General features: G+C 38.0%; 1 protein-coding gene across 1 annotated transcript in view; it reads right to left on the reverse strand.

Annotated features, from left to right (window-relative positions):
* FRMD4B (FERM domain containing 4B) overlaps positions 1 to 15,579 on the reverse strand; it is a 167,967-nt gene that overhangs the window by 25,769 nt on the left and 126,619 nt on the right. Inside the window, exons 8-11 of the mRNA XM_069473792.1 lie at positions 14,912 to 14,995; positions 13,206 to 13,271; positions 10,612 to 10,669; positions 9,089 to 9,175 (exon numbers count right to left, since the gene is read on the reverse strand). Coding sequence (XP_069329893.1) covers positions 9,089 to 9,175; positions 10,612 to 10,669; positions 13,206 to 13,271; positions 14,912 to 14,995 — 295 coding nt within the window. The remainder of the gene's footprint in view (positions 1 to 9,088; positions 9,176 to 10,611; positions 10,670 to 13,205; positions 13,272 to 14,911; positions 14,996 to 15,579) is intronic.

The following is a 15,579-nucleotide window of genomic DNA, read 5'->3' on the forward strand; positions in this document are numbered from 1 at the left end:
ACCACCACTTGTGCTTGTGTTATATTTGTAAGTTGCTTAGCTTTCCTAAGTCTCAGTTTCCCCATCTGTAAAATGGGACCAACGATGCCTGCCTCAGAGGGTTGTCAGAAGGGTTCAGAGAGATGACGTTTGTGAAGCACTTAGCCTGGTGCCTGGCTTAGAATACACATTCAGTAAGTGATAAAGCTAGTTGGATTTGCTATGAAGGACTCTTAGTCTACCTCTCCAATTTTATAAGGTGGAAGAGAGCCACTTAATAGCAGAAACAGAACCAGAAACAGCTGTCTGGATTCCACATCTGTCTTTCCGTGGATGAGAAACTGCCAGGTTATTCTCTTGACATATCTGTATCACTCAGACTTCCAATTCCGTGAGTTTCGGGATCTGTAAAAACTGTCTGCTGTATATCTGTTGATTTCATTGGGAGTTTCCTGATACACCCTCTAGGTAGGAAATCTGTTCACTGTTCCTGTGTCATGTAGGCATAAGTGAGGGAGGGAGGGACGGGTCACAGGCACACCCCACAGGCAATGCACAGCAGCAGGCTCCCCCCTGCCGGAGGGACCCAGGAAGGGAGGAATGTGCCCCGGCACGTACAAAAATGCTGAGGAGTGTGCACCGCCACGGGCTGGGGGAACCTGCCTGGGGTCGGGAAAGACCCAGGGAAAGCCTCAGACAGAAAGAATCACACTCTTTTTTAATCTTGATGAATTGAAAGTAGATGTCACCTAAAGGTTTAACACTAGACCAGGATACAAAAAATGTCAGCAGAGGCTTGGCTTTTTAATAGCTCTCATAGTTTAGGTTAATCATTTAACTGCAAATTCACCTGGAAATGACTAAATTTTGGATAGTCATAGCTGCAGTGTATGATTGTACATCAGTGACTCACATATGGCTATTACCTGCTACTATCTGAAGCAAAACAAAAATTATTGTATTATTGATTTGTTCCTATATTTTATTTTATTTAGAGACAGAGTCTTGCTCTGTCACCCAGGGTAGAGTGCAGTGGCGTTATCATACCTCACAGCAACCTCAAACTCCTGAGCTCAAGCAATCCTCCTGCCTCAGACTCTTGAGTAGCTGGGACTACAGGCATGCGCCACCATGCCCGGCTAATTTTTCTATTTTTAGTAGAGATGGGGTCTCACTCTTACTCAAGCTGGTCTCAAACTCCTAAGCTCAAGCAGTCCTCCTGCCTCAGCCTCCCAGATTGCTAGGATTACAGGTGTGAGCCACCACACCTGGCCTCTTTTTTTTCATTTTAAAAGACTACACTTAATGAATATACTGTTAGTACCTTCTGGAGTACCACAAAAATAGAATTTTGCAGGATTATGGGATTTTATAAAGCCCAACTGATCTACCTTCTTTCCAGCCAGCCATCCTTCTTCATCAAATGTTTATGTGACTGAGACAAAGTCTCTGCTCGCAAGGAGGGTACAGGGTAGAAGTGACAGTCATACAACAAATATGCACAGTTAATACCAACAGCGCCAGCTGCGGCACCAAGATGCTGCACGCATCTCACGGAGTCTTCGCAACACCAGATGGGACAGTACTACTGTTAGCCTCATTTGGCAAAAGACACAACTCAGACTCAGAAAGCTTGAAGTACATTGACCAAGGTCACACAGCTAAATAGGGACAGATCTGGGATTCACATGCAGGCACAGTCAGGCTCCAAAACCCCTGCGGATTACTGTACATGCTGCCTATCCCAATTGGGAAGAGTATGATATGGGCATTTGTTATGTTTTTAACAAAAAAAAAAAAAAAAAAAAAGAAAGAAAAAAAGTAACTCTCAGTTCTATCTCAGATAAAAAAGAAAGGTGCAATTAAGGCTGCCACTTGTGGAATAGGACTTTGAGTCTGTCCCTCCAATTTTACTTAGATTAGTGATTCTCAACCTAAGATGATTTTTACCACTCCCCACCCCTCCCAATCTCCAACCCCCAGAACATCTAGTGATCTCTGGAGACATTTTTGGTTATCACAATGGAGGGGAAGGTGCTCCTGGCATCTACAGGCCAGGAATAATACTGAACATCCTACAATGCACAGGACACAATGACCCCCACAATACAGAATTATATGGCCCAAAATGTCTCCGGTGCTGAGACTGAGAAATCCTGGCTTAGAGGATATCTGGTGATATAACTAGGCTTTGGTAGGTAGAATGTGTTGATGAAGAAGGCAGTTTTTGCTCTAAAATAATGAATTTTGGAGTTCCAGTTCTTTCAACTAGATAATGCCTGTAGGAACAAATGGTTGTTCAGATTCTTTCTGAATGCAAATGTTACCCACCAGAGGGATTTACAACTGATCAGATTAGAAGAGGCCTTGCTACCAATGTCAGCTGTGAACTAAAACCTCATAACATACCCACATGGTACGTGCTCACGTCGTAAAAAATTTTTTTTCAAATGTGATCACATAACCTTACACGCATAAAATATCACATCTTAAACTCAAGAAGTGAAACACTGAGTATTTTTGGAAAAGTTTATGTGAAGAAATTTTGGGTATCAGGAAATGTGTAATATAAGACCCTGACCATCTAAAAGGATGTCATCTCACCCAGGTTTCCTCTACGGCTGAATCTCTAACCTCCCAGGGCTGATCTAATAATGACTTCCTGTGAATACTCGCATTAGAGTACTCGCCACGTGTTTGACACAAGCCGGGCAGAGCTGCTGCTCTGGGCATCTGTATGGCTGTCCTGTGTCCCTTCTTACAGGTTGGTACCTAGTCTGCTTATTATATATTTTCAATAAAATCCCTAATTTTAAATATATTCTTTCTTTCTAAATAGCTTGTCAGGTCTTTGATGGCAGGGACTACAGCTTTTTCCTTAAATGAGATAAAGAATATACAGTACTAGTTCAAGACCCTTGCAAATGCAATGGGCTATATAATTTTTTTTTTAGAAAAATATGGACTCAGGTACATTATATGCTACTGTTAGAAATTTGTTAAGGATGGATGAATTTGTTATCTTCAGCTTATCACTAAAACCCTGCTACCAAAAAAAAAAAAATAAATAAAAATCCCAAACCAGTCAATCATTGGTCACAAACATATAATAAAGAATTCTTTAGTGTATATACCTCTTTACAGAACTATTTTTCTTTTCTTTTCCTTTTCCCCAAACGCCAAGTTTGGATACAGAACTATTTTTCACACTTTTTTATGTACTAGTTGCTTTTCTCCGCATTCAGAGCAATCTTATTAGAGCTACCTTTCCTTTTTCTTTATATGCCAGAAATTCAGCCATTTGGTAAATGCCTGGATATATAAAGGGACAGCATGAACAATGGACATCTGATGGTTCTGCCTGCCCAGCAGCCACTTCCTCTTCTCCAGCAGCATCTTCCATTCCTACAGGGAGCCTCTTCCTCCACCAGCTCTAGCTATTACATAATGGTCTCCTCCCAGTTTTCATCACATGCTTGCCATCTTCCCACCAGCATACCCTGTTCTCTGACTGGAACAAGCCACCCTGTTCTTTATGAGTGTTCACGCTTCAGGTCTCAGCTTAAATGTCACCTTTCCCGGAGAGGCCTTCCCTGAAAGCACCAGATGCCCTCCCCCTTCTTATTGTTTGTTTCCATCAGACAATGCAAAATTTATAATTGTCTTTATTTCTTTGCTTGTTTCTCATCAACCATCCCCCTAAAAGACTTCAAAGGAAACAAATACAGTGTGACAAAAACTACTTATCTCCCTCACGATCTATTTTTCCTACTTCCTTTTGGTAACAAACACCTTGTGTTATGGCTTTGCCCATGGCCAACCTCCCCCCCCCCCCAGACAATACTTTCTAGCCTCCCGTGCAATCAGACTTGGTAACTTTATGAATGATATTGCCTTGGACTCTCCACTTTCTTCACCAATACTCAACCAGTTTTCTGAAAGTTCCTTGCCCTAGAAGAGCTGTTTAAAATTTTCATTGTGATTAACTTTAGGAGGGGAAGAGAAATACCATGTTGCCCAGTACATCTTCTATAAAGTAAAGTATGATGTAGAGAGGAAAATACCTCCTCAGCGAAAGAACTCACTCATTGGGTCCTCACAATCATCTGTCAGGTAGACAGAGCGGACAGGATTATTTGCATTTAACAGTTGACAAAATGAAGTCCCCAAAACGTTGAGTGACAGCTCCAGATGAGCCGGCTGGTAAGCGGGAGTGCAGAACTGGTTATTATTTCAAATCCATGCTATAGGATTGGAGTTCTCCTCCTACTGACTCTGACGAAGGTTTTAACAACCATATTGATTATCACTGTGGCTGAAGCTTAGACAGACACTTCACCAACAGGCTGGACTGGTCTCTGGCTGACATTTTGTCATCCTATTTTTTTCTTCTATACCATATTTTTTATTAATATAGAAAATATAACTTCACAGCACATATACTCTTCTCCTACGGTTAACCTCCTCTGGAATTTAAGCAGTGTTGGAGGTAGTTTCTAATCCAGGTCCAAGGGGGTATCCTGGTGGCAGAAAGATGATATTAGAAATGGTCAAGATGGCTGTGCTAGAAAAATGAGCAAGGTACTGCCTTTACATAAAAGGCACCTGTAGTTTTATGACAAGGAAACAGGAAGACTTTTGTGCTTATTACTTAACTCTTTTGGCTCTAGGCATCTGGGAATTCCAATAGTAGTTTTTTTTTTTTTAAATCAGTTAACTGAAGGCTAAGAACTTTTTCCCTCCTTAAAATACCCTACGGTGATGAAGTTCATCTCAGGTGTTTCTTAGCATGTTTTTATGCTAAAAGATACTAACCTTGAAAGGCATTTTGTCACACTATGGACTACCTATGACACCTGGACAGCATGCCATTTCATTTCTCCCATCTCTGTCATCTGACACACTCTGGTTTTCCCAGGTGAAATATTTGCTGGAGGGGTATAAATCTGTCATGACATATACTAACACGTGGCCCAGTCACTGACCTACCGTCTACTTCTCTGTGAAGAATAGACATTTTTCCTTGAAATGGTCAGTGAACAATAAATACCTAGAAGGAGCACAAGGTTGCATTTTCATTTAAGTGAAACTTCATCAGTTTTTAAGTCCAAATGTCCGATGATTCGGAATCGAGTTCTGGTGTGTTTTCACATTCCGTAAGAGTTTGCGATGACATTCATGCACAAGGGGAGGATTAAAAAGTAAAACTGCTTATGATCTGAATTTTTAATACCCTAAAATTTGTGGTGTGTAACTCTGGATTTAAAAATTTTCTCTTAATTTGCATCATACCTTCAGGCATTACGGTTAAAGAATTGGGAGGGGAAGGGAGTGCTTGCAAGTCTCTGAAAATAGAAAACTTGAGTGTGGATTCTTAGATCACACACTAGGGCTATGGGTTTGTAGCAGCATCTCCAACCACACAGCGATCCAAGGATATTTCTTTCATTGTCTGTCTCCCTCACTACTCTAAGAGATGACTGGATCATCCATGGTGTCAAATATAATGTCATTTGGTTCTTACAACCACACTACACAGTTGGTGGCACTACCATCGTGCAGATGAGGGAACCAATTTTAAAGAGAGATTAAACAATATGTCCAAGGTCACACAGTAAATAGACCCCAGGGACCGAATTTGGGATGCCTCCCAAACTCCCGCCCTATATTGCAACAACTTATTGGCCCTCCAGCCTAGCAAAAAAGCCTTATAGCTAAAAGGCATTAAGAGCATTTGCTGAGTGCTCTGGAAGGTGAAACAAACACAATCTCTGACATTCACAGGCAGTAATGACAGACTATGTTAAAAGATTGGAAGGTCTCTGTTGGTAGATCTTGCAACAATCCCTTTCAAACTAGCCCTCCGGCCCCAGTCTCTCTTATTCTTGGTAAATCTCCCTCCTTCTGGCCTGTTTTTAAGCCACATAATTATATTATAACAAGGCAGGCATGTGGCTCAAGAGGCTGAACATCTTAAGGCCTCCCATAATAAGAGTTTCGTTAGACTCTTGTTTCATTAGAGTTTGCCAATCTGACCTGCATTCCTACCTGGCCATTGGTTAACTTGTTGCATGCACAGGTCCGCACAAACAGTTGAAGCATGATCCTCCTTCTGTAAGTCAGTACTTACAGCCCTTTAAATTATGCATTCTTTCATTTGTGCAAACTGGGCCAGGACAGAGATTTGTAGAACATCCTCACTCCAATTAAACCCTTACGCTGTTTGGACATGGAAAATAAATACATGGAAGCAAAATCCATTGTCAGATTTTAACGGAAGAAAGGATGAAGCAAACAATGGAACAGAGTAGACACCCCCCAAAATAATGGAGAAAGAGAAGGGAAGAAAATGGTAACCCACAAATGGCCTGTTTATGGTGCTTTTTGAATTGAATGGCATATCTTGAAAATGAAATAGAAAAACTGCACATCGAAAAAAGGAAGTCGCTTCTGACCCTTATCTAGGCACTGGAATGAACAAGCAACACTGATTATAATTGGTGTCAAGCAATATTTGCCAATTTCCATGAAACTGTGAATGTAAAGAAAGGCCTTAGTCATGAGCACAGGGGAGGAAATTAACCACAATATTTACTGTGCAAATTCTGACTCACCACTATTTTGGGAGAACGCCTGGTTGCTTTTAGCAGATGCATTTACATTCTGTGGGAATCTTAATTTTACCAAGCCACATTAGCTAAGAAATTACTTGTGAGCTGATTTAAGTTATATTTTAGATGCAAGATTTGGAAAAACTAACACGAGTTCTGAATGTCATTTCTTCAAATTCAAGAGAGAAATAAATTAGCAAGAAAAAAAACTAATACAGGTGAAGTCAACCTTAAGAAAACACTATAAGCAATACTTTGGTCTTACAAAATAGACATAAACTAGGAGTTAATTATTTGCCTTGGCTGGGTTATTCTGCTCTGCAAACTCGCTCCACCCCTCCCCCATCCTGAATGGAAACAACCATAATGTCCATCAAAAGAGAATTGGTCAAATTTTATTTCCACTAACGCAACACTAGGCAGCTTTAAAAAGAGTGATAAGAAATTAGTTTATAAATGAGCTGGAGAAATATGGCAAGGTATGGAATAGTGTGTATAGATTTCTCTCTTTCTAAAAGCTTGGAATATATAGACAAAAATCTAAATGAACCAGTATCACTCTCTTAACAGCGGTTAGTTATCGCCGGGGAAGAATGGGGATTGAAGAAAGACTTTCTGCCCTAATGGACATATTTCTGCAGTGTTTGCTTTTTTGTTTTCTCATGATGAATATGTCTTACTTTTGGTTTAAAAAAATGCAGCTATATATAAAAAGGATTTTGAAAAATATTTGAAAAAATTGGGTACCATTCATTTCTGACATTATTGCTTAGAAATGTGGATTTAGAAATAATTCAAATACGGGTAGGAACAATATTACTCATATTCTTACTGGAAATTAAATTGATCTTGGTCACAGGGCTTCCAGAAGCAACATGCTAATTGTATGATTGCATACATGCTGTCTTGCTGTCTATCAGGTGTTGAATGATGTTTTATTGTTTTCATTGATAATTTCTGATAAAAAGCCTCAATGCCCAGTGTCTGATGCAGGAGGGTGGGATCAGTGTTGAGGTGGGGAGGGGGTTGTCAGTGCCCCCCTAGGCCACCCGTTTGTGTTATCTGTGTCAGTTTCACACTTCACAACCATAAAGCGGGAGAAGAGGGGAGCTTTATTTATTTTCGTAACTCAAGGAAGACGGAGCAGTGATTGAAGCTGCAAGGACACTTAGAAGATGAAGAGCACCAGGGTATGATTACAGGGATGCTTTATGAAGAAAACGGCTGTTTTTCTAATACACATTAAAGCAACAGACAGATGTAAATGATAGGAGTTATTTATTGAAGGCTGTGATGTCGGGTTGTGATACTGCAGGTAGCCTGACGATGGTCTGTTATTAGAGGCCATCGTTTCACTCCCAGGACTCCCAGCATAGCGCAGGGAGGGTGGCAAAACCAACCAGGGCAGCATGAGTCAGACTTTATGTCACCATAATACTAAGGAGGCCAAGGGCAGCTGGATGACAATCTACATGGATTCATTAATTTTTATATAAGCAAAAATACTGTACACTTATTCCTGGGTCAAGAGCAGCAGCTTCATAGTCAAATTTTAAATGGAAATTAATGTAACTTATTTAGCGCTAGAAATCCAAATCTGATAGATCATGATCCTTTAATAAATAGCATGTAATTGACTTTTCTTTACAAAAAGCAGACATGTTTACTGCGTAAAATTGTGAGACAGGCCGGATGTGGTGGCTCATGCCTGTAATCCTACCACTCTGGGAGGCTGAGGTGGGACGATCACTTGAGCTCAGGAGTTCAAGACCAGCCTGAGCAAGAGCAAGACCCCATCTCTACAAAAAAATAGAAAAATTAGCCAGGCGTCATGGTGCACACCTCTAGTCCAGCTACTCAGTAAGCTGAAGCAGTAGAATCACTTAAGCCCAGGAGCTGGAGGTTGCAGTGAGCTATGATGATGTTATTGCACTCTACCTGGGGCAACAGAGCAAGACTCTGTCTTAAAAAAAAAAAATTGTGAAACAAATAGCAGCAGTAAAAAAACAAACAAACAAAAAAAACAAATAGCAGCAGTAGTAGAAAGATTACTCATAACTGTACCATTGAAAGACAACTAGCACCAAAAATTTTGACATATGTCTTTGTAATTCATCTACATGTCTATCTAGCCAATTCAAATATATATAGGTATGAATGTATATATAAAATGCATAAAAAATGGCATTATCCTGTTCACACTAACTTTAAATAGAAACCTCATGGTATGTGCTTGATGCGATCAACATCCTCATAGTTAAATCTTAGTGCATAACTTTGGTTATCACCTTAGAAGAAAAGACCAGATGTGGAATTGTGTAAATGATGCATAAATGAGTTATAAAAAATATTTTACATTTAACTTGAGTCTTCTCTGAACCCATGACTTCACTAACCAAGTTCTGTGCCCAAGATTACTCACAGTGTCCCCTAAGTGATGTTGCCAACTCTGTAACAGTTTAAGGTTCTCCTAAGTGTCTGAAATGATTCACACTTACTTTCCGAGGCTTCACCTTATCTTGTAAATCATACTGGCCGATTCCTTTATAGCTGATTCCAAGCCACCAAGGAAGTCCCTGTTTATCCTGGAAGATGGAAAAGCATGAGAATCAAGACCTAATTGTTAAGTCTTCTAGAGGTGAATTAATATCTACCAATTTCATCCCTTAACAAGTATCAACAAGTCAAATAAAGCTGTCTTGGCAAATAAAACACTACTTAAAAATCCAACTTGTTATTAAAATGCCTTCTTAGGGTTTCTTCAAATAAGTTCTATAAGTCAAAACAGAACAATACTGTTAATACCATCAAAAAGAATGAAACATTACTGTTTTGATTGAACAGTTGGAGAGAAGAAATAAAATGTAAGTAATTCAACTCAGAATTAATCCAGTAAAAGCCAGTTATCCATTAGGAAAAAAAAAAGGCTCTTTGTTCTCTCAATTAGTAACCAGTTACAAAAGGTTGGGGAAGTTTCCAAAGAATTACAAAGATGAGAAAAGTGGTTCCAAATCCTAATGTGTATAATACAATTAACAATGAACATGGGAATACCCAAAAACCCTTTTGGAGAACTGTGCAATTCGACGACAGGATGTTTGAATAATTATTTTGAGGTACATATGGGGAGGGGAGCAATATATTGTTTTCATAAATTTATCTTTTGGATCTTGCCAAAGCAAACGATGATTTGCATATACATATATGCAAACCAGAATCAGTAGAAATTAAAGTAAAATTGGTACATATTTTTAGTGCAGGGAATTCTCAACATGCAAGTATTTCTTATCTAATTCTCCACCATTTTGAATTGTATAGAGATGTAAGCATTGTCATAACATGAAAAGTCACTCAAGAACGGATCACTTACAAAATTATTCCTCTTTCAAACAAGACTCCCTTCTTAACACTATGCTTTATCCCTCCCTTCTCATCATCTCAAAATATTTCTTTTTCTCTTTTTTTTTTGTTAGAGTCACAGAGCTCCATCAAAATATTTCTTTGTCAAACTCCCCCTGCTTACAAATATCTGAAAATACTATGTAAATACGAAACATACTGATTGAAAAGTGGTATTGCAAATCCTGCAAAAATTTCAGCATTTTATGAAGCTGTTAAATGACACTGGAGACTGCATGTTTCTCGTACAAAGGCACTGCCAGATGAAGACCTGGTAGTGTCAGAAAGGTAAACAACTGGAAAAGAGAAAAATCAGCAAGGGGAGGTATATGAAAAGAGAATGATCTGAATATTTTAGGGTTATGAGAGGTCTTGGGAAAACATTTGAATGTTAATAAATATTTTGCAAAAACAATGTGCTTTATAATTTGCTAAAAATGACAAGATACATTTGGGCTTTTATATATTAAGAAAATCAACCCTATTCCACATGCTGCATTTTGTAGAGACAACTTTACATATATGGATATTGATTTATGTGATTTTAGAAAGTTGGCGTTGTGCAATAACTCTTGTAAAATATATGGGCATTATGAAAGCGTATTCATGTGAAAGTATTTACCTTTACTGCATAATAATGGACTCCATAAGTCGGCAGAGCTTCTACTATTTTCATATACCTATGGAAGATGAATATTTATCATAATCTCATTAAAATAGTCAGAACCCTTTTGGGAAAAGTGACTTAAAAAACCCAATTTGTTTCTACTTTCCTCATTATAGCTATGAGTAATATGTTTGACTCAAGTAGAAATAGAATAAACCATTTGGGGGAATAATATATTTTACCTTATCCAAATGTTAGGAAGTTGCTAATAGAACCTCAATTTCAAAAAGCTAGAGAAAATGTTATTTTCTGCACATTAAGATTTTTATGGCTCAGAAATGTATTACAGACTCAAATTGCAAATATTTTTTAAAGTAAGCACCTAATGATGCAAGCAATAAGAATCAACCTTTGGGTCATGCTCATAATAAAGTACAAAAAAAAAAGCTATTCCAAATATTGCTTGTGGTACAGGTGATATAACTGCAAACATCTGTCAAAACTCTTAGAAAAAGATACTTTAAAAGGATGAATTTTATGGTATGTAAACCTGACTTTAAAAGCGTCACTCCAAAAATAAAAATTAAAGCAATGATGCCACCACTTGCTATTTTCAATTCAACAGGTATCTATTGTGTACCTCTAAGGTTTTGGAGTGGACTAAATTGTGTAAGACCTCCTCTCTGCCCTCAAGAAACTCAGGTTCCTATTTAATGCAAGTGGACTTTTTAATGACATTTTGAATATCAATTTAGCTGGACACTGTAATCAATAACTTGATTTTTTTTTAAGTAAATGGCCTACATGTAAATAAATATAAGAGGTTAAGTAAATGTGTCAAGGTCACACAGCAATTATACTGCATGACCAGGATTATAACAAAGTCAGTTAGACTCCATGGCCTAGAGCCTTAACTACCAAGTTAAACAGCCACTTATTAGGAGCCACACAATAACGATCAAGAGAAGCAGAAGGACTCTGCATTTAAGCAAGGTGCCTTTCTTTCTTTCTTTCTTTCTTTTTCCTTAGAGACAGGGTCTCTCTCTGTCAACAGGCTGGAGTGCAGTGGCTGAATCATGGCTCACTGTAACCTCAAATTCCTGGGCTCAAACAATTCTCCTGCCTCAGCCTCCTGAGTAGCTAGGACTATAGGCACGTACCACCATGTCTGGCTAATTCTTAAAAATATTTTTCTATAGGAAAAAGGTCTCGCCATGTTGCCCAGGCTGGTCTGGAACTCCTGGCCTCCAGTGATCCTCCTCCCTCTGCTTGGGATTACAGGCACGAGTCACTGCACCCAGCCACCAGGCAAGGGTACTTTGTAATATACAGTCACGTGTTACTTGACAGGGATACGTTCTGAGAAATGCGTCCTTAGGTAATTTCAACATTGTATGAACATTATAGAGTATACTTATACAAACCTAGATGGTATAGCCTACTGCACACCTGGCTAGGTGCTATAGCCTAGCCTCACTTGTACAGCATGTGACTATACTGAATAATATAAGCAACCATAACACAGTGGTAAGTGTTTGTGTATCTAAACAGAAAACATGCCATACAAATCCAGTCCTATGTGTGGTTTGTCATCAACAGAAGTGTCGCTTCGTGGCACATGACTGTACTCATCAGCCTACCCTAAAATCCTGTTATTCCTCCCCCCACCCGAGGTTCAGAAAACAGGCACAATTAGTTAAAATGTCAAGGATTCAACCCTAGGACTGCTAACTTCTGATTTCTGCCTTGAAGATCATAGAAGGTGTGTTATAAAAATGAGATTAGAGCAAAGAAGTAGGAGTGTGAGGAAAATCTATACACTGACCAGGAGTTTAGCAATCTCCAAGTCCTTATTTTAGTTCTCAAATGCTCTATGCTGTACTCAGCAGGGTTTTTAAAACTTCTATGGCCATAAAAGTCATTCTACAATTATTACAGCAATAATACACTTAAAACTAATTTGGTTTTTATAATTTTAAAAGTTTAATGTTGCCGGTAAAATGTTCTTAATAAATGGGTGGTAACTCTAAGTCATAAAACGCAGAAGTATGTCACCTAGGTTTGTTCTTGGTAGCATGAAGAAACAGATTATCCAACACCAATAGACTATGTGCTCTGCCCAAAGTAGAGTCACAAATGAGGGAACCAAGCATGACTTCCAAATAGGTTTTGCTTGGCTCACACTGCATTAAAATTTTCTTAAAATCACTTTCCAATGTTTGAAATTGGGATTTAAAAATCAGAATTTCCAGCTTCTATTGGAAAATAGAGGATCTAGCAATATTATGCCTGAATTCTGAAGCTAAGTTACCTTGCCTCTACCCAGAATGAAAGCTCTCCAGTTCAACACAGTCCCTACCATTCCCTATTGCCCTACATCTGGTCTGTATTTCTCATTTTCGTTACCTGCCTGACACTGATAGGCATCTGAGTTGATGACACCAATGTATATGGAATGACCTAAAACATTTTCTAATTCATGGTAAGATATTTTTCACCAGATAAGGACTATGCACATGAAAACTACACAACAGAAATCATTTCAAATGACATCTTCAAATGGGAGACTTTATAATTGTATCTAAGCAAGAGGAAAGAAAGATACTTACTGAACCACAGCTTGACCCCGAGTCAGACCTTTAATTTTCAAATAGTGTTCAATTACCCTGTCCTCACTGTAAAACAAGGAAATGAAAAATATGGCAATGCATGATTATAGGAGGTACAGATTCAATTTCCAGATTATCAGGTGACTACCGAAAACTTGAAAGGGAAGGCCTTCACCAACTTGTTTGGAAGATAGAGTCTGTCTGACTCTTGGGTCTATAAGACACGGATTCCCGAACTTTAGACGTTTAACTACCTCCATTATGACCTTTAATTTACAATTAATATATATAATATACTAATATTTTAAAAACATAATTTATTAGAAAAGGACATAATATCAACTTCTCAAATGGAAAACTATCTTTTGCCATAACCAGATGGAATATAATAGATATAAAATAATGACATTAAATTTTAGTTGTAAAACATTGTTGAGGAAATTTTGAGCATAAGGCCTACCTTTTCTTTGATTAAAACTGGGAGATCTCAACAGGATGTTACATGAGAAGTGAAAAAAGCAAAAAAAACCTGGGAGATCAGCAAGTGGTAGGCATTAAAGATTTCCTCCTTGAATTATTCAGAAAGATTTAAAAAGAATTAATACTGCTTCTGAGTCTGTGTGCAATCTAAAATATTCTATTACCACTTGCATACACACTGCTTTAGGAGAAAACCCTTCATTATTGTTCTAGGGCAATAAAACTTGTTGGCTGGAAAAGAGAGAACTAGGCTGAGGTCAGGCAATCTTTGACATCATTTGACTATCTTACCCTACTTTCAGACAGACAGCTCTTCTAATCATATCAAGTATAACCCAGGAGAGTAAATATTTTTATCTTCACATAACAATCATCACTGGTAATCAGCCTTTTTTTTTTTTAAGGAACTATCACTTAACTATGAATTGTTCAGAAGTTTCCAGGGTCAGGATATAATGAAGCCTCAGTACTCACTATATATTTGGGAAATACATTCCAACTTTCATATTAAAGCTATCAATGTTGATTTTTCTTGGAAGGGGGTTCAAAAAAAAAAAAAAAGCTATCAATGTTGAATATTTATTTTATAATCTTTATTTTACAGTTGTTTAGTGGAAAAGAAAACTGTCTTCATGATTAAGAGACTGAAATCAAGGAGAAAAATATATTTAATGAGAATACAAGTATTTTCAGGGAAAAAAGTAATTATCTAGAAAAAATACGGGATGGAAAATATATACTATGGATTCATTAAAATACAAACAATTAAACTAACTCAAAATATACAATGATCTCTGGCTGTAGTGGAAACCCCTGGTTACTCAGGAAACTTCTGACCAAAGAAATCTGTATTTTATAGCACACATATTGCATTCTGCTAGATTAAGGCTACATTATACAGTGACTGCACACATACTGAATCCACCTAAAAGCATACTTATATTCGCCTAAAAGCATATGCTACAGACATTTTATGCACTTAAAAGAAACAGCGCATGGCCTCTCTTTATAAATGACTGCAGGACATGTCTTGGTATAATGATCTCCAGCAAGCTTTGACTAGATCCTTTCATGGAAAGGTTCAAGGTCTACCTGTGGTTACTTTGATACATCTGATGGACAATTTGATATTGTTCTCATTTATATTTCTTTTAATTTCCTGAAAAGTGTGCAGTTTGCAGAGGAGGCTAGGATAATGGGTCATCTGCTATCCTGATTTGGCTCACCAGTAAGCAAGGGACGGATGCTCCTGGAGGGTTTTGGTTGGAAAGGCTGGCAGCGTCTTTAAGTCTTTCCTGGCATTTTCATCACTAAAAAGAAACATAATAAGGTAGTATCAGGCACTGTTACTTAGAAAGTTAGCCAAGCTGGTCACCAAGTAAGTGAGATCTGAACAGTAACGATTTATAGCAAGCTGGGCTTTGTCAAAACGTTGTACTCAATATACTTAAGGCTATGGACTAACTAGAAACAGCCCCCAGACTTGACCCCCAAGTCATACGATGATATTGTGAGGCCTATAGTATTTTTTTTGCATCATTTCAGTACATAATTATGATTGCAATTGGACATTTTCATATTGCATTTTTATACAACATTCTTCACATTTCATTATCTATTTTCTTCACATTCGTATAGCATCCTTCTAATTACCTTTAGTGCCTACATAATATTCGCCATGTTAGAATGCTGGTTGTCACAAAACCATTCACATGTTACCAAGTTTTCATAATAGAATCACTGAAATAAAAAATTTACATAGACCTTTCTATTGCTCTTCTGTTATTTCCTTACCACCCTCTGAAATAGAACAGAACAAGTCAGCCACCTGTGGAAATCTCTTGAATAGAGGATGACTGAAAAACGAGTTTCTAATGAAACCCAAGGTAGCCCT

This window comes from Eulemur rufifrons, chromosome 7 (assembly GCF_041146395.1).
Source record: "Eulemur rufifrons isolate Redbay chromosome 7, OSU_ERuf_1, whole genome shotgun sequence".
In the NCBI taxonomy this organism is placed as follows: Eukaryota; Metazoa; Chordata; class Mammalia; order Primates; family Lemuridae; genus Eulemur; species Eulemur rufifrons.